The 19,800-nt window shown below is 43.2% G+C and overlaps 2 protein-coding genes and 1 long non-coding RNA gene across 7 annotated transcripts in view; 2 read left to right on the top strand and 1 right to left on the bottom strand.

Moving 5' to 3' along the window:
- The window catches only part of LOC135377412 (uncharacterized protein ZK1073.1-like), a 170,123-nt gene extending 157,602 nt beyond the window's left edge, over window positions 1–12,521 (top strand). For all 5 annotated transcript variants that reach the window (XM_064609794.1, XM_064609796.1, XM_064609795.1 and 2 more), the window contains 5 exons: window positions 3,597–3,706; window positions 5,250–5,288; window positions 6,030–6,165; window positions 8,125–8,176; window positions 9,112–12,521. In XM_064609794.1, the coding sequence (XP_064465864.1) occupies window positions 3,597–3,706; window positions 5,250–5,288; window positions 6,030–6,165; window positions 8,125–8,176; window positions 9,112–9,269 (495 nt within the window). In that variant the 3' untranslated portion in view covers window positions 9,270–12,521. The remainder of the gene's footprint in view (window positions 1–3,596; window positions 3,707–5,249; window positions 5,289–6,029; window positions 6,166–8,124; window positions 8,177–9,111) is intronic.
- Window positions 1–14,956, bottom strand: part of LOC135377415 (uncharacterized) — a 60,503-nt gene extending 45,547 nt beyond the window's left edge. The window contains exon 1 of the long non-coding RNA XR_010418110.1: window positions 13,835–14,956. This is a non-coding gene — a long non-coding RNA (uncharacterized LOC135377415). The remainder of the gene's footprint in view (window positions 1–13,834) is intronic.
- A 3,523-nt stretch (window positions 14,957–18,479) lies between these two features.
- LOC135377411 (myosin light chain kinase, smooth muscle-like) overlaps window positions 18,480–19,800 on the top strand; it is a 78,745-nt gene continuing 77,424 nt past the window's right edge. The window contains exon 1 of the mRNA XM_064609792.1: window positions 18,480–18,642. The gene's annotated coding sequence lies outside the window, so the exon portion shown is untranslated. The remainder of the gene's footprint in view (window positions 18,643–19,800) is intronic.

The raw sequence follows: 19,800 nt of genomic DNA on the forward strand, positions 1-19,800 counted from the left end.
AGACTCAACTAAAATTAGATCAGAGGTTGTAATAGTTGCTCATACTCCCCCACGAAGAACTAGATGTATACGTAGTATGAAAACATATTGTAAGTTCAAAAAAGTTTTTCATTTGACTTGATATGTCCAACTGGGCTGTTACACATAACATACCAAATATATATACAAGGTGTCCACGCTAAGTGCGAACAGATTTTTTAAAAATATATCAATCACTTTTTCCCGAGATGAAATCAATTGCAATATAGCATATGCTGAAGGGCACTCCCTAGGGGGGCATTAACAGACTTCTAAGGCAATGTCTTAATTAACTTTCAATAATTAACTTTTTAATTATAAAACCTACGAAGTTGCTCCAATGAGAACATCTCATCTCTTCGGTCACCAGATACCAAAGCCGTTTTCAGAACAAAAATCCGTTCGATAGATCGTCAAAAAAAAATTCGTGAAGGAACGCCATTTTTTTTTCTTTATTTTATTCATTGCGCATCTCTAGAGACGCGTCTTTCCTTCGCCCCCCATACGAGAGGATGAAAGAGCACACTATCGCCTCTTGCGTCCTGGAAAAAGATTAAAAGAAAACAGAAAATGCAGCCCAAGATAAGGGCAGTCGCGATAGAGTCACCCGATAGATTTGTGTTTTTGTTTTGTTTCCGCAAGCTAAAGCTAATCTTCGACGCATGAGGCGGCACTGTGCTCTTTCACTCTCTCACACTGGGGGTAAAGGAAAGCCGCTTCTTCGAAGATGCGCAATAAACCAAATAAAGAAAAAAATGGCGTTCCTTCACGAATTTTTTGCGGACGATCTACCGAACGGATTTTTGTTCTGAAAACGGTTTTGGTATCTGGAGACCGAAGAGATGAGATGTTCTCATTGGAGCAACTTCGTAGCTTTTATAATTAAAAAGTTAATTATTGAAAGTTAATTAGGAGTCTGTTAATGCCCCCCTAGGAAGTGCCCTTCAGCATATGCTATATTGCAATCGATTTCATCTCGGGAAAAAGTGATTGATATATTTTTAAAAAATCTGTTCACACTTAGCGTGGACACCCTGTATATACATATACCAAAATTATAGCTCCATAAAATTGAGCCTGTTCATTGTAGGTGTACCTTTTACTATAACCATTTCTACGTGAATATCTGATGCACTGCACATCATAATTCTGAAAAATTCCAGCTTCATGACAGACACTTGGGCAAGATGACATCTATTGTGGTTGCATCTATTTGCTGTCAATATGTACTAGTGGAATGTCTGCCACACATCACATTGCTATAGGCTGGTAGTTTGCTCACTCAGCTGGCTGCTTACGCATTAGGGTGACCATTTGTTGCATGACTAGATATGGATGTTGCATGACCTAGCAATGCTGTGACTTTGGAGAATGACAACTTAGTAGAGTGCTCTTAGCACCATCCTACAAACCGCGATTACCCATTATGGAAATGGAAGGCGGTACGTGCTCCCAGGTATTGGGTTCTTGGTTCAGGACTTACCAAAGATGTGTACTTCACTGTGTGTCCCTGTAGAGCTATGCAGAACAAAAAAAAAAAAGTTGCGCGAGGCTTTCGCTTCGTCTCCGTCAAATTATTCGTAAAGTATGTTCATTAGACTGTTAAATAGCCTAGCACCGTTACATTTCGGATGTAGTACTATCGTTTCAGTGTGTACCTGTTTCAGACATACATTTGCTTGAAACCAGTTTTGTTTCTAAATTTACCTGTTCTTTGTAACAATCCTTCGTTATTGAAAAAAACATTGACAAAAGGCATAAATAGGAGCTCGCGTATAGTAGAATAATTTTGGTACTTCCGATTTACATATTAACAATTCCAAGCCATAATAATATTAGAAGATGACTGTCTGTTGAAAAACAAACTTTTACCAAATTGGAACCAGTTCGTTAGCATTACTTTGAATTAATGCACAATTATGCATAGTAGGTAACCATGTTCAGCTACTCCATTTTCAACTGGGTGGATCGTGTAACAGCCTTGCACATTTGCATTCATACGACAACAAACAATCAAATACCACACTTGCAGTGTGACAACGTTACGACGGTACATTCTTACTACATTCCATAGCAGTGCCAAAAAAAAAGGAACGATGTAGTCCTGTAGTCCATGTAGGAATAGTAACCGCTTACATCTGTTAAGGACTGCTACCTTGTGTAGAGAAGCCCTCCAATAGTACTTAGCCTTTTGCCCCTCTTAAGTAGTAGTCCTGCAGAAACAGAATGATGTTAGACAGGGAAAGAAGGGTAGGGGTATGCTGCATGAGTGCTGTAAGTATGAAGGTAGGCTGTAGGTGTAGACCATGTAGACTGCATAGAAAATGGTATGTACATCCTTGGCCCCTAGGAAGTAGAAACTCATGTAATTGAAACTTGATGTGAAGGTGGTTCTGTCATCTCTTTGTACCCTATACTTTATTAGGACACACAACGTGCAGGGTGCCTCATGAAAAGCGGACCAAAGTTTTCATAAATCCACGTTATGTTTTTTCCTCCAAAAACTGGACTGCATATACCTATTTGCAATTATGACCTACTTAGACATATAATATTGGCTGAACAGCCAGTGCCAATCTTAATGAGCTTCCAAAATTAATTTTGTCGATTAATAAAATGGGTTGCTAGTCCAAATTAGAAAGTTGTCAAGTAGAGCCCTGAGGTCTGGAATCAGCAAAAATGGAAACTGCATTGAGCTTCTGTGGTGTGGCGTGAAAGGGACTAACACAAAACCTGTGTGCATCCAATGGAGTTCCATCTTACATGCGACCGCTTTTTCGTCTCCCCGTCGCTGTTTCACTTTCTCTCAGTCTGCTGGCTGGCTATTCCTCGATGTGTGGTGCACCCCCGTTCTGTACTGCCGAATTGCCAAGAAAAGTGCCGCTATTCTTTCTATTTCATTGTTGCCTGTCACCCCACATCATAGATAGGAACTTCTGGGAACCATAGCGAAGATAAGATTTCCTTTCAATTTCATTGCACTACAGAGTGGGGCAGCCAGTGCATGGAGGGGGACTGAACACAGCGGAGACCGAATAGAGAACTACAACGAAACTTTGCAGGATGATATTTTGCCTTTTCCATCTCTCATAGTGCGCTATAGAAGTTTGCTGCAGTTTCCATTTTTGCAGTATACAGACCCCAGGACTTTGCTGTACATGTTTCTAATCTAAATGACAGACCCATTATTACTAATTAACGAAATTAATTATGAAAGTTAATGAAGGGTGGCACTAGCTGTTAAAACAATATTACGCTGAAGTAGGCCATACCACAAATAGGGATATGCAGTGTAGTTTTTAAAGAAAAAGCACGACATGGATTGAGGAAAATTTTGGCCCACTTCTCGTGATGCTCCCTGTATGACATAAAACACATAAAACTAAACATAATGTCAAATAGCACAGTTCACTGCAAACAAAGTAAAACTCGAACGTGTCCCCCCTTTTATGCACACCTTTTCTTGCAATGCTCACTGCATATTTAATTGCACCCTCACCTTCATATTTCCTACATCAAAGCGTTTGTAGTTTCTCCAAGTGTAATAAGATCTTTGTGCTTCATCTTGCTTTGTACAGCAACTTGAGATGGTTGACAACAAAGAAAGACTCATCACAGACTACACAGAGAAGCTCAAGAAGCAAATCAACCCTCGCAACCTCAAGCGTTATGTCGAATCGTACATGAAGTAAGTTTCTTTCACTTTACATTGGAACACATCTTCAGAAGAATCAAAATTCTTACCCCATACTGCAAAAAATATATATTTCATCCTCAGAGACAGAACTAAATGAATAGGGGAACTAAGCCTAAACAATTCGGAGCCGTGCACCTCAAATAGTAATCTGCTTTGTCTGAATCTGCATATTTCTTTTAGCTCGAATATGTCTCGTGCTTCACCCCTTTCAGAAGTGGAACTTGTGTATGTTTTACTACTGTGGCTACTTTAACGCATCATGAACAACACCCGCAAGCAATATGAACAATGTTGTGAATGGGTGAATATGCAAAATGGGCCCCTAAAGCTACCCCTCGATAAACACGCGCCAGGAGCCTTCTTCCAGATCACCCAGCAACGTGCCTGGTACCAAGAGGACGGGCGTTTCGAGGCAAAAAAAAAAAAGGACTACCAATCACGTTAAGATGTGCCCATTTCATAAACAGCAAAAAGGTGCCTAAAGAGTGGATAATTTTACAAATGGAGCGACTTTGTGGTTTTTTTAACTATATATTCACAATACCTAGGACCTCAAGAAGCAAGCAGGCAGGCAATATACCACAACATCGACACTATGTATGAAAAAAAAAAAATTTGATCCGTGCCTTTAATAGTTACAAAGGTACAATGCCTGTAAGTTGAGAAGAGGTGCAGTGCTTTGTAACGATGTAATCAACGATTTTCAAATATGTACTTTCACTACTGGTATACTTCATAGGCACTAGGCATCCATATATGTTATATATATGTTGTAAACAAAATAACTGGATGGGTCGACCATACCAACCTGCCTGATTTGGCGTGAAATCACCCCATAGTTGACAGATTCACATTCGCACACCTCGGGTTTACGTTATCAGTATTCCTTTGTTTACTGCACACCTGTCCAATAACACGCACTCCCAAACGCCATGACTTGTGTTGAAAACAAATCCTCTTTGGTTAATTCAACAACCACGATCTCTACTGCTTAGGCATTTCTTAGTAATGATAGGCAATGTATTATGTATGCTGTTTCTTTTGTTGCTATACGTCTATACTTGTAATTGCTTGTTTGCTTTTTCACCATTCTAACTCTTTCACATGCCGCGGCCAGCAACAATTGGGTAGCATTATGCTTAAAAATGAATAAAAATAACTTTGGTTGCCTCAATATGCTGTATGCATTAACCCAGCAGGTTTGTTTGTCTGTGCAGACCTCAATGGCTACAATTAAAACAGGCTATGTAATTATGCAAGCAGCATATTGGCACATTTACACCAAATGCATGTCTAGAATATAAAATTTGGCTTAGTGCATTACAAGCTTATAAGATTTGGCATATAAAGGGTTCACATACCTATGTAAAGGGTATAACCCATCTGTGACCTGTGATGTGCAGACAAATCTCAGCATCACAATCCCATGATGCTTTTAGACAATGTTTTTTAAGAACAAGTGTCAGGTTTGTCAGCCTGCTATTATGCCTCGTATTACATAAAGTTAAACCTTTTCTGATGTTTGTCTTTCCAGCCGCAAAGATATCAGCGGACTCATTGAAACCAACTTGAAGTAAGTGCGTTTTGTTTCCCCAAATCTAGACTACTTTGTGGGAAACCACACTGAATGCTGATTACACTAAGTTAGCAGTGCAGTCCAGCAGAAGGATTTTAAGCTACTGTTAAGAAGGAACGGATCAGAAACAGAATTAATATTAAATTAATGCCCTGGGTATGGTACAACATCCATAAAACAGAGGAGAGCCCTGTTGAGATGTCTGACCTCACATTTTCCTTCGGGGCTTCCGTATTTGTTGACATCCACATATTACACCTTCCACACGAAAGACAGACAGGGTCTATCAACTATCAGCAGATGCGCCCGTCAAATCGGGATAGCGTAACTGCAGCTCCAAAAACAAAAATAAAAACATTTGCAAGGATATTCACGACAAAGGTTACTGCCAGATGTTTGCTGCTGTAGTGCAGTGTTGCAAATATTCGCAGTTTAGGATATAAATTGAATAGTTCTGCCTGAAGTACTTGGTTCAATTAAACGATGTTAACTTTTTGTAATGTCTGGTCCCCTCGTACAATGCAGATACAAAGTTTTAAAGATTGCTGCTATAGGTTAATTCCAAGAAATATCATTGGCCCTGCAAATTTTCCCCAAAACAGCGCAGAATATTGTCATTCAATATTTCAATCTCATTCCTGTCGCTATTTGTACACAGTACATATTCGGATAGTATAGTACAAATTTTACTGTATCACATTTTGTGGAAGTGTAATATACCTCTTACGTGACCTGCAGGAGTATGGACACACTGCTGGTGACAGGCAGCAAGGCTGCTCATGCCCAAGCTGTACAAAACATGTATGCCCGCATGGATAAGCAGAAGTCGTCCATACTCAAGGTCGATGCTGTCGGCGACGTGTTGCAGGAGGCAGTAAGTATGGATTTTGTGTGCTCTAGGAGCAAGAAAGAACATGACAAGTGCATACCTAAGAAGCCCAGATAAAGAGATAAGATGCACAAAGGTGTATAATCTTCTGTGATCATAATAAAAGCCCTATGGTAGTTCTTGCTCTATGGTAGTTCTTGCTCTATGGTAGTTCTTGCTCTATGGTAGTTCTTGCTCTATGGTAGTTCTTGCTCTATGGTAGTTCTTGCTCTATGGTAGTTCTTGCTCTATGGTAGTTCTTGCTCTATGGTAGTTCTTGCTCTATGGTAGTTCTTGCTCTATGGTAGTTCTTGCTCTATGGTAGTTCTTGCTCTATGGTAGTTCTTGCTCTATGGTAGTTCTTGCTCTATGGTAGTTCTCTAGTTGTGGAGTCCTATGGTAGTACCTTCTGAAACCCGTACTCTGCAGTTGCTTTATTATTCATATGGGTTAAAAGAACATCAAGAACACAAAAAGGAAAGTGCTCTATATTCAGGGCCTGACATTTTTGGGTTAAAACCTGATTCCTCCCAATTATCCCCAAAACCACTTTCGGACCAAATCGGGTTCAACACGGTTTCTCTCTGAATTCAAACCACATATTGCGTTGTATCATGTATGCTATTTAGTAGCAAGTTGTACGCATGTCTGATGTAAATATTATTTTAGTGCAGCAATAAATTATGTGAGGCACACTTTATTTCATAACATGTGGTGCTTATTGCGACTATAATTTGCAAGGAATACATTATTTAACCAATATGTGCACCTTTAACTGTGGGCCGCTTTGCTGACAGAGAGGAAAATATAACCCGATTACTCCCAAACGTATAGCACTGGATTTCACCCCGAATTACAGACTTCAAAATGGCACGATTTCCCCCCCCCCCCCCAAAAAAAAATAAAAATAAAAAAAATCTGGGGAAGGCAGTAACTCACAAAGTCTGTGCTATTGCCCTATCCAAATTGCATCCAAATATGCCCTATGCATATTTGGATTTTGTTTGTATGCCTTTTTACATTTTCATGAACTTCATCATTTAGATAACTAAATTTTCCCTATCCTTATCCATATGAGGGATATTCCAGCTTCAATAACCAAGAACAGTCGTCTGTTACCTAAGCCACAATCTTGGAATAACTAAACGTGCAATTTTTCGTTTTTATTAGTAATTTACACCTTCATCTAACTTAATTATAAGTACTGTATAAGTGGTCAATTTCGCAGTCTTAATACTATACACGAATTCGAATGGATACACGTTTGGGGAACATTTCCCAGGACCTAAATTTTGCGGTACATTGATCCTACGCCTAGGTTCCTAGTTCCTAGTGAGAGTTCCGAGTTCCTAGGTGCGCGCTTACTTCGCCGGACTTTAATTTTGCGGAAAAAATAGCAGTCACGAAATTTGTGAAAATCGTGTCCTCGCAAAAATTACTGCTTATACGGCGCTTTTCTAACTTAATTTTATAATGACATTTTGTCCATATATACGTGACGATAAGTATGGTAGCTTGTGAAATTCACTTTTTTTTTACAATCTGCTTCTCACAACATACAATGCCCTTCACGGTCGTGGCCTGTTCGCAAACGTCGGCAGGGAAACGACTGAATAATCTTACAACCCAGCAATATAAAAAATGTGAACACTGTTTTCTATTCTTGATGGTGTTTCGGCACCTTTCTGGTAGCAAAGTGTCGTTTTGCTGTTGATGCCTACTCCTTTTTAATGCGTGTTCAGTTGTTCGTTCAATTATTGTTTAATTGTCATTTAAGTCTTGTTAATCTTGTTCTAATTCAGAGACGGTGGATTTACTTTTGCTGTACAATATGCTCATGACCTGTACATTTTTTTAAATTTTCACACTCCTGCAAATGACATCTTGGTGATGTCAGCAGTATCCCTTAAATAAATAAATATAGCGTGATGCGTGTGATAAATATGACACATTTTTTACTTCCAGCCCGAAAAGCTTGCCCAGAGTCTGTTGTTGTTTGTCAAAGGATTGGGATTCCGTAAGTACTGACATCTGCTCTTGCTGTAGACATAGATGATATGTGCTGACAGGGGCAGATTTAGGGGGGGCTCCAAATGTCCTGCCCCCCCCCCCCCCATTTCAGTCGTTACATAGAGTTTCAAATGATCTTGCTGGTGTAATATGCTGTCCAAGGCAGCAAGACTGCAAGAAAGAATGCGAGATACATGATCGCCAGTGTGGCCTGCTGAAATGTGGGTTGTCTCACACCAGGCACCACTGAGACAGGGTTTTGACAACCACAGTTTTGACTACAAATTACAGATCATCAGAGCGACGTATCACACGTGTGCTATGTTAGGAGATATTTATAGGTGACAAGCTCCCAAATGACATCAAACATGTAAGCTACCTGGCTGTTGCTTTACGGTACACGTAATTTGAAATTGTAATTATATGGTGTTCGAAAGCATGAGGAAGGACGTGGGACATGCTTTACCGTTGTGTACTGGTATCCCACTGAACATAGACATAAACAGGTCTGCTTGCTGCCTTTGCCATTGCTAGGAGTCTCATGGTGTAACCTTTCCAAGTGAAAGACGTTTGTGATTACAAGTAGTTCACAAAAACGTAGCTACTTGCAAAGCACTTTGAAAACCACTTGTGGTTTTTTTAAAGTGGTTTGCACACGAAACTTTTTCATGGTAACTTGTAACTGATTCCACCAGCAAACATTTTCCATCTGTACTTAACAATGCACTAACAACACATCTTGTAAACCTGTCAGTTTTGCGAAGGCTGAAATTTTGCTAAGGATACTGCTGTATGGATACCATACTTGTCTGCAATAACAAGAAGTGCACATCAATTCTGAGCGCTTTCTAACAACATGTGGTCGCAAAAATATGTTTTTACGGGTGCCCGGCACTGTAGGTTGTCGTGGATTTCAAATCTCCTAACGCTTTTGCCTTCCAGTGACCTCTATCACCTTGCCGGGTGTGGAAAGACAGAGAACCTTTTCTGGAGGCGATCACAAGATGCTAGGCGCTGTGGGCCGCAGACACACGCTCTCAATGGAGGATTACGACATCCCCCGGACGAGAAGGACCTCACTCACTGCTGTACAGAAATAAGCAGCGTTCCACCGTCAAGCTTTGTACCAGCCGCGACGTAGATAAAATGCTGCCAGGGCGTTGCTGGCTGCGCAAGGGTGGGGGTGCGGCTATCCGAACCTCCGTCTTTGTGCAGTTTGATGGTATCACTCTTTAAGTTACACAAGGTATATAGTTTCCGCACCCAGTCAAAGTGCTGCCTTTATTTTTTTTTTTTTCCTTTAGAGAGTGTAGTTCCACCTGCTTGTGATTGCTTTTCTTCAGAAATAACCTCAAAGTTTCAGATTCATCCTTGCTCATCTGAGAGTTGTTTCTGCCATATAACCAGACCAGACATTACTTGCCTTCTGTATGTCCTGAAACGATTGCTAGGGGGAACAAAAAAAAAGACTGCTTCGGAACAGTTTCGTACCCTTTGGCTTCGGCATGAGTAGACAGCTTTTTGTACATGTTTGCTTTTTCCTTGCAAGCTTTGTAGGGTTCACCATCCCGTAACTAGATAATCGAGCCTTTTCGATATAATCTCACACTCGCACTCCTGATTTCTTCCGGATGGTGTTAAGTCCGCTTTTGTACACACTTATTTTTCACGAGGGTTTTTGGTACGTTTGAGTGCCATTAAGTGTTCTATGAATGATAGGTTACGAGTGTTGGTGAGTTAAGGTTCAAGTAAGAGGCAAAGCAACGCTTAATTCCACCTTTTTTTAATCTCTCCCTCCTCTAGTGTGGTGTGTTTGATAGGGTTTTCAAAGTGTGAGTGACATTTTGAGTTTGATCCAATTTAAGTACCATGTCTATGCTTTCGATCAAAGCATTCAAGTTGTGGGCCAACCAAGACACCGTAATACTACGAGAGCAGCATAAGCGCGTACTGCAGTACACAAGACAAGCTTCGTGGGAAAACGTACAGCAGTTGCCAAGTCCTATCCCATCTGTCCCGTCAGATACGGTGGGCAATCGGGTCGCGAGCAGCCCTGCGGTAAATTGGCGGGATAACGCACGACAGTGAGAGGCTTTAGCAGCTCACCCTACCCAACACACACTTCTTGACAGGTCGGATACACTCTTCAACGTCCGAGACGGTTGCTCCACCGTTGCACACTGCGACCTCGTCGAATGTGCAACGTCCTCTTCTTGTGGAATCCCTGTCGTGTTGTATCGTCGAGATGGAAAAATGTCCCATTCCGGTGCAGTCCCCCTCATGTCGTGGTGTTAAAACAAATGCATAGTTGTCTGCTCTACGAGACATCGTTCTGCATGTACCATCTGTGTCCAGGGTGTTGTGTGTACCTCTCAAGCTACGTGTTGCTCCCAAAAAAAAAAAAAAAAAAACGCATCGCTTCCACCCCCACGTCCCACCTATCTGAACCTTCCTCGTGGTGAAATTGCTGTTGTCTGAGAGCCACGTCCTACAGAAGACCTTGCGCTTTTTTCCTTGCTCTATGGCAGGGTCGTTTCTATCATGCTGTCGTGTCCGTGATTGTGCCCATGGCGATGTGCATGCTTGTCAGTGGCTTAGCCTCGAGACAGGGTTATACATAGACATCAACCATTGCTGACGTGTGTGCAGTGGCTGCTTTTATGGCTGTACATACATTTCTTGAATGTGTTTTCTCTCTCTTGTGTCTGTGAGGATCTGTAAGCTTCCCTGAAAAGCTTAACACCATCCACGTTTCGTTTCGGAGGTACGGATAGAGAGCCCTTCAATCTCGAATTTTCTGAAGACTTCTGTCAGCTGTGTGTGCTGCTAACAGATATCTGCGTCACTGCCAAGCCCTACGTTCGAACGTACTTGGTTGCATTGCACTGCACAGCCTGCACATGATGGCTGCCAAAGTCCTGTGCCAATGCATCATAAATGCCTAAAGTATTAAGACGGTGTATGTTGTAGTTTGCTCGCTCCTATTATCGAAAGTCGCATCAATCTGAATCGTAGTCGAATCTTGGCAGTGTGTACGTATCAAAAGAGGAAAAGAAATTAAATATATCGCGTACAAGGAACATACACTGCTGACACACACCACGATGCATCGCGAGATTTTTTAAGAGACGATCCACAATTGTGCAGCAATTCGAACTGCAGTTATTCTCACCCATTGACTCTGTGCCCTTTAACATTATGTAAAGTTAAACAAAACTACATTATACTTTCCTGTCACAACCGTACCATGCTTTGTTCTATGGAACATAACGCTCTCCGTCAGGCTCCCAACAGTTTCAGTTTTCTCTGTTTGAGCAACATGAAGGTTTATTGAAGGTTCATCATATTAACGTTACACAATACTAGGGCAAGCTTCATCCTCTTCCTCAGTAGAGCCTGCAATTTGTCCATTCGTGTCATAGTATGACTACTACATTTCACGAGCTTGTTACTCGATGTTTATGTTTGCCCGCGCACTTTACTTTGGACTGACAATATGCAGCATACTTTTGTGCATGTTTGCTATGGCATAGCTGCTTGCAAGTTCATTTCGCAGCAGCAGCAGAGCAAAGGTGAACCATTCTCATACAATGTAGTCCCGACTGAAAGCATTGACAAGGGCTGTAACAATGTCCTGCATCACTTAACAGCGCCAGACCAGAGCTGTCCGACGAGAGTTGTCACAGCGAAATACAGCACGGTTACCTCCGCGCTGCCAGAGCAAAATTAGAGTTTGTAGAGAGAGAGAAGCCAGCATTTAGATGGAAGTTGAAAGCGAAAGATTTTGCTGTATGCTTTGTTTGTCCTTCTCTGGATGTGTAGTTGTTAGCTGCTAACTATTACAAGCGTTAGAACTTATACCAGCCGTACGAGCTAGTTACCATGTGTATATGCATTTTAACTATCGTTGCAGTATGCTGTATATTACAGTTATTGAGCACGATGCGTTGCATAATATACATATATATAAACACACACTATAATAGATGTCTCTGCTTCCGCTTGCGTCTTATTGTGTGAGCTATTCCTCTGTTTTATGGTATATACGTATATATTATATATGATACACATCATACACGGTGCAACGTTTAAAATGCTCTGCGTGTACGAGCACTATCGCACACGCTAAAAGTTTTAATAGTCCCGCGTACGTCTAGCCACGACAGTTTTCAGGACAAGTGCTTTCCCTTTTTCTTTGAAGGTGGCAGACCTAATGGTGATTCTTGTTTGCCATGTGATTGCCATCAGGTGAGAGTAAAGGTCGGCTGGCAGTTCCCCATATAGTAGCAGCCATGTATTCCTGTACTACTAGCAAATATCGGTGATGAAATAAACGGAGACATGTACATTAACCCAGTTGTGTTGGATCCTTTTCACGGTTGCATGCACAATTTTCAAGTAGCACATGCACATATAACGATCTCGCCGCTTTCCAAAAAAGACACGAGCGCAGGGCACAGTGCAGCGCACAGTACACAGTGCACAGTACCAATGTCACAAAACAATGCCTCTGTGTGGTGAGGAAGGCAATTCTTCAAGATTAGACAACCGGAGAACGCTGAGCCACTGACCTCAACACTAACTGCACCATGCTTCACAATATATCCTACGTGAGACAAGCCTGAACCATCCGAGGCATTTTGCATCATGAAGTGACAGGGATAATAACATGGGCAAAAGGTTTTACCTTTGGCTTTGCTTCCCACCAGGGAATGGTAATGGGTGCATTCTTGTTACTGTTTCGACTTTCATTTTCGTTACTCTCATATTTTTGTTTCCGTTCTCCATTTCTGACACGAGCCTTTCAATTACGTTTCCGTTACTGTTCCTGTTACGGCTACTCAAATGAGCGACCACAACAGATGACGAACAGGAAGAGAATGTACTTTAATGGAAGACTCAGGTGCATGCAGTGGCTTCTTCCTCATTGAGTGAGTAAGGTCACCACAAGCCTTCAAGGAGCTACGAGTCAATGCTACTTTCAGTGTTGTCTATCCCAGGAGCAATCTGTTTTTAGACAGGCGGAAGCTCACCTCAGGACAGCACTTTTGAAATTCTGGTTCCTACAACTCTACAGCAGCTTCTGGATACTATGAAAACAGAATGGTGATGCCACGGTCAAAGGAAAAGGTCGTCGGGGCACGTCCTTTTGCTGGGTAGCAAAGTCTGCCGTTTAAATTTATTTTACGCGTGTTTGTGTCATAGCGATGTATAATAGCCATCATAATACCCTGCTAAGTCTTGCTCTACATCCCGAACAAGTACCAGTCCCAACGCCCAAGTTACAATAGCAACGTAAGGCCATGGCCAAAGGGCAGTCTCATGGTGAATGCGCATCACCGAGGAACGTGGCATTCTCGGCGAGTGTGTCCTAACTACTTACTTGGGAAAACACATACTCATGGGCATGCTCAGGCATGCTCAATGTGTCGAATCACCTGAGCATGAGTGAGCAAACGGAACGCTCAGCGGGAGGTGAGCGAGAAAGGGAAAGCTGAGCGGTAAGATGGTGAGCATGAATGAGCAGAAGTCACAAGTGCCAACCTCTGGCCATGGGAAATAGACAGCACGGTTCCTGACACAGTAGTAAGAAAGAGCCGAACTTGTTGTTTTGTCATGTATACGAACGATTGATATTGTCAACTAGAAATATATCTAAACTTACGCTTTTTTTGCGAGACACCGACTAACAGCAGTCAAAACAGCTGCGCTAATATGGATTGGCTTGGCTTGGATATCGCACTTCGATTGGATTCACGGTGGGTACAACCACAGTTGCCAGAGTCAGTGAACCAGTGTCGATATGATCACAGTCACGGTGGTCACGGTGAAAGGCAAGCTAGATGGGTAAACATTCAGGTAAGCAGATAGTTAAATACGAATAATAATAACTGGGGGTTTACGTCGCGAGACAGCTGAGATCATGAGCGACGCCACGTAAGCAGATAGCATTCCCTTGAATCTGAGGGGAAAAGGGGTAAGAACGGGTAAGAAAATAAGGGACTTCATCTGACGTCGACGGCAAAGGTGCCACCAACATTCAAGAAATGCTGATGTAATAGATTGCCGATATGATTATTCTTGGTTTGACATAGCGAGATGGCCGTAATGTCCAGTCTAGAAAGCAAAAAAAAAAAAGTCGATCCATAGGTGGGTCTGACGGAAATGCTTTTGGAACTCCCCTTCACACGACCCTACATAACGCTAACGCAAGACAGCATACGTGGGCAAACGAGCCTTTTGGGCTTGCTCCTATTCAGCTTGGCCCCGGTCGACACATCTGGTTTCGACACAATTTCGACGCCGGTCCTACGCACAGCTTTCATAGTCCATGGCGAGCCCACGCAGTCACATCTGAAACTGTCGACCTGCCGACCACCACAGCTGCACCTGCCACTGCCGCCACGTCGGGATATCCATGGGCCCTCTCCCCTCGCAGCGCCCCTCTCCACTTCCGTGGCTACAGACAGAACACGCCTCGATTCTTGCTTAGCGACGACTTTAGTGCTCACGCATTAAAAATGCCTGCTTTCCGTATGCTTTGTGAGGCGGGAGGAAAATGGAACGTCCTGGGATGGTCAAGCGTGGAAGGAAGGTGGACGGGCCGTGGCTCACTCCAAGGCATCATATCTTCCGCCAAACTCTTGAAATAATGATGCGGCAGCCGAAGGAGCAACAAATACAAACGTTCCATGATGATGAGACGTATTTATATACAGGCATGCATAATAATTTAGGATGGTAAAGTGCCGAATAGGTCGTTTACTGCAGCAACATATGAATGACGACTGACAATCACAACGTGGCACACCGCCGTTAAATACTAACGGCGGCGCCACTTTCTCACATTGACAATGGGCATATGGGCATGTCAGCTGACGATGACAATGACGCCGACAGCTTGGAAACCAGAATGCCACAGAATATGGCATCCCTGCCATGTCACCAATGTACGAGGGTCGTTCAAGGTTGACCGAGATTTTTGCTCGAGAGAAATCAGTGAGTAAATGTAATTGAATAAAACCTTCGGAGGACGAAGTGCAATCCTTCTCTGGTCAGCGGCACGTGCAGCAGCGGCAGCTGTCATGGCGGCGAGCAGTGTGTCTGTAGCTGTGGTACAGCGATGCCTAATCAAGTTCCTTGCGAAGGAGAACGTCAAACCAGCTGAGATTTTGCAAAGATTACAGGCACAGTATGAGGAACAAACGACGTCAAGGGGAAGAGTGTACGAATGGTGCAGACAGTTTGGCGAAGGACGGGATATGGTGACGAATGAACCACATGGACACGTTCGTCCGACTGCAGTCACGCCAGCGAATATCGCAGGCCCTGAGCAAGCCACCTTCAAGAACCGGCGAGTAACAGTTCGGGACATTGCAGCCCAGCGTCATATTATACCGGGTGTTTCAGTTAAATCCCCGGGCTAAATAATTCGCGAACCGGTGCACCAATCGAATAACTTTCTTTTTTACAAGTATCTGTCCAATACCGCCTACAAGATGCGCACCGCGTGAATGAGCGGGAGGCGCTCATTATTTATATAAAAATTCAAATGAGTTTCGTGAAAAAAGCTAACTTCTAAAGCAGGGCGCCGTCGGCATTAAAATGGGTACTACCCCTTTTGGGACCTTCAGTGGACACCTTTTAGAGAAAAATCTGCCACCGAAGCGGGTCATTTGTTGCAGTAATTAATTGGTTTCGGTTTACGTATTTTTGTCGCGGCTGGTCGCGGCGAAGCGCAAAAGGACGTAATTCATTGGTGTAATTCATTGGTGTAAGGACGTAATTCATTGGTGGACATGGGAGTGAAAGAGCGTCCTTTTGCGCTTCACCGCGACTAGCCGCGACAAAAATATGTAAACCGAAACCAATTAATTACTGCAACAAATGACCCGCTTCGGTTGCAGATTTTTCTCTAAAACGTATCTACTGAAGGTCCCAGAAGGGGTAGTACCCATTTTAATGCCGACGGCGCCCTGCTTTAGAGGTTAGCTTTTTTCACGAAGCTCATTTGAATTTTTATTTAAATAATGAGCGCCTCCCGCTCATTCACGCGGTGCGCATCTTGTAGGCGGTATTGGACAGATACTTGTAAAAAAGAAAGTTATTCGATTGGTGCACCGGTTCGCGAATTATTTAGCCCGGGGATTTAACTGAAACACCCGGTATAGTGTCGGCAGTGTGGAGACAATCATTCACGAGCACTTACCGTGCAAGATGGGTTCCCCGACACCTCACTTGTGACCGAAAGGGAGCGCGCATGGCATTCTCTGAGCAGTTGCTGAAGCGGTTTCAATCCGAGGGGGACGAATTTTTGGCAGTCAATCATCACATGTGATGAAACCTAGATGCATCATTTCACCCGAGAGACAAAAATAAGCAGCACTGAATGGCGACATAAGGCTTTCCCGCCGCCAAAAAAAAAAGCAAGATGCAGCCGTCTTCTGGGACAAGAAAAGGCTTGGGATGTTGTCCGGAAGGGCCATTCTCCTTCATGCCAATGTCCGGCCTCACGCGGCGAATTTGACGGTAGCAACCCTGGCCGAAATGCGCTGGGAGGTTTTGCCCCGTGCCCCTTACAGCCCAGATTTAGCCCCAATCGATTACCATTTGTTTGGGCCCCTTAAAGAGCACCTTGGAGGAAAGACGTTCCACGTATAGATGAAGCCCTCCAGAAAGGTATCCTGCAGTGGCTACGACAGCAGCCCACTTCTTTCTACGCGAGTCATCAAAGAGTCTAAAGTCATCTTCTAGAGTCAAGAGTCAGAGTCAAGTTCTAAAGTCATCGAAGAGTTGCCACGGCGATGGCAACGGTGTCTAGATGCGCACGGTGAATACTTTGAAAAATTGACGTAGTTTGGTGCTTCCCGAATTTATTTTCCATTGTATTTAAAGAAGTAAAAGTCTCGGTCAACCTTGCCCTTAGACGACCTTTCTAGTTTGCCGGCTTCGAACCCACAACGCTGAGGTCCAACGAACACCCCATGTAACACTCCGTATAGCATGTGTCCGCATAGATAAACATGTGTCTCGCTTCTTCTCTGCATCTCTGCTATATTGTGTCACGTCTGTCGTTCCAACGATTGATGACCCAACAGAAATGCTTCACAATAATGGTAAAATAGATAGCATGCTTCACAATGTAAATTTGGAGGAAGAGAGCTGGAAGTGTCGGTACGATCTTGACTTTGCAGCAACAACAACAACAACAACAACAAAGCGCGTTTGCAGGCTGGCGGCTCGGTTATGTGTGTGCACCCTGGGCAGACTTCAGGGGACTGTGCTGGTACCAGTCTGGAAAGTCTACTGGAAACCCTAGCGAAAGACACTACATTTCTAAAGTATCCATACGGGATACAATAAAGACATTAGGCAACACAACCAATTGTGGGGTTCTATCCAATCATCTCACAGACTGTAGCGTGACTTTGGAGTCACCCCCAGGAAGCGTATACGCTGGGTCCATTCGGCCATGCCGTTGGTAATCCCAAGCCAGAACGTCTTTGCTCGGCTCTTGCGAGATTGCCCTGTCACTCTTAGCGGAATTTCTACACGATATCGCCTCTGTACAATAAATGGCAGCATAAAAATATTGCAATACTGAATCGCTGAATCATTTCGCGTGATTATTGGACGTCAATGCATAAAGCACAAAACCCTACAAAATAAATATAATAAATAAATATAAATATAAAGCACAAACCCTACAAAGTCCTACAAAGTGCGAATAGTGTTGTCAGGAGAGACGTTTGCACCCAGGCCCGGAATACCTCAATCCATCCCGAACGCGACAACCTTCTTTTCTTACGAAACAAGACTGACCTGTAACACATAATCTGTGCGCAGTTGGCAAAATAACAATTAGAAGGACTTCAGCAGCAGTAAGTCATCAATCACACTGGGAAACGGAAGTTTCAGATAGGGTAATGAGCAGTGCAACGTTGCGGAACTTACAACGAGGAGACATTGGGAAATTTTCTATTGCTGCAATGGCTTCGAGCCATTCACTGTAACCAAAGCAGAAACCGAAAGCAGGCGAGAGCAACGTCACGGCAGTGAAACTGCCGAGTAAAGTTTTGAACTATAAACAATCCACTTTCATTTCAATACTTTGCATGGTGGCTCTGAGCAACACTTTTTCGCGTTCGCTTCCCTCCTGCGTTGGGCTTGCCAACAAACGAAAACCGAAACTTGCGAGCGCCACGAAAGCGAAACTAAGACTGAACTCTCATTGGACGCTCGAAAAAGGGCACGTGATTCATTCTCGTCTGTTGCGCGCACAGGGACCGTTTCGCGGCGCACTAGACGAGCGTAGGATTTGAAAACAGTGGTGACGGGCAGCGGTGGCGCATCATCAGACACACGGAGGATGTTGGAGGCAGGGCACCGCACACGACTGCAACGTGCTCCATCGTTGTTTACCGCCGTGATTGCGCTCAGATAAATTGGTCCTGATAACGTATCCAGACAGCGGTAAGTGATATCTCTCCCGATTATAATGAAGGCGTCATAATACAGGGATGGCAGCTCCCACTGAATGTTTTGACTTCGTCTTCTGCTTTTGCCAGCGTTGCCAAAAGATAAGAGTATCTCGTGTTGAGACAAACAAGAGTTGTTACCATCATCGAAGCGTACATGCGCTCTAGTTGACTGTCAACGTAGTTTTCTTCAGTTTTTGAGGGTGCATCTGTATTCGTATTAATGTGAGCGGGCTTTTGCGCCACTGAACGACAGTATCGATCCAGAACAAAAAGACATAATTTGTTTAAATTGTTGAACGCTCCCGAACTGAAATATTAATCTATTTAAGAAACAGGAAAAGCTTCTTCTATGTAAAAGCGACAAAACATTAGCAATGTTGCCAACCATAACTGTGTAATGCCTCTTTTGTGCATAATTTTTTCTGATATTATTCTTAGTTATTCAGGATTATACCAAAATATAAAGCATCATGAGCCCGTGTAGGTGAGGATAATCCTAAGCATATGCTGAGCTGAGTTTCCGTGCCAATAGGTCTCAAGAGTCACTTAAAGTTGCGTAACAATCGTAGGGGGTGGCTTAAAAACAGGAGCTGGAATGGAAAATGCCAGCGAAACCGATATAATTTTACGTAGCCCCCCCAAAGCGCTTTACAAAAGCTTTATACCCCACGTTAAAATTTTTCATAAACTGTCGTGAAAGCCAGGTTCTGAATAAATGCATCTACATTAAAGCCCATTCGTTTTCTTTCGTTCCTTCGATAGAGTTCTTCTTTCTGCCACGTGCACTCATTAGCGCCTGTACATGACACGTGCAAATGAGTGCCACACGTTCAGTCCCTGAGTGAATGGTCTGCACAACATATCGCGGATAGCCGCGAGTCACTCTTTTCCTGTATCAGATATCTTTCACGGTTCAGACATGAAAATTAAAGAGAGAGAGAGATTGGACTTTTTTTCCCCCGTGAAAGCTCCTCGATTACAGTATTCCTGGATGGATGGGACGTTTTTATGCGGTTTTACATCGTGGATGATCTGTTCCGCACTTTTCAGGAAAAAAAGAAAGAGAGGAAAAAAAAATATGGAGCTCTGGCAAGCGTAAAACGAAGTGCAACCTTCTACATTCGAACTTTTTGCTGCTGCTCGGCCGCCG

This window comes from Ornithodoros turicata, chromosome 1 (genome assembly GCF_037126465.1).
Source record: "Ornithodoros turicata isolate Travis chromosome 1, ASM3712646v1, whole genome shotgun sequence".
NCBI classification, from domain to species: Eukaryota; Metazoa; Arthropoda; class Arachnida; order Ixodida; family Argasidae; genus Ornithodoros; species Ornithodoros turicata.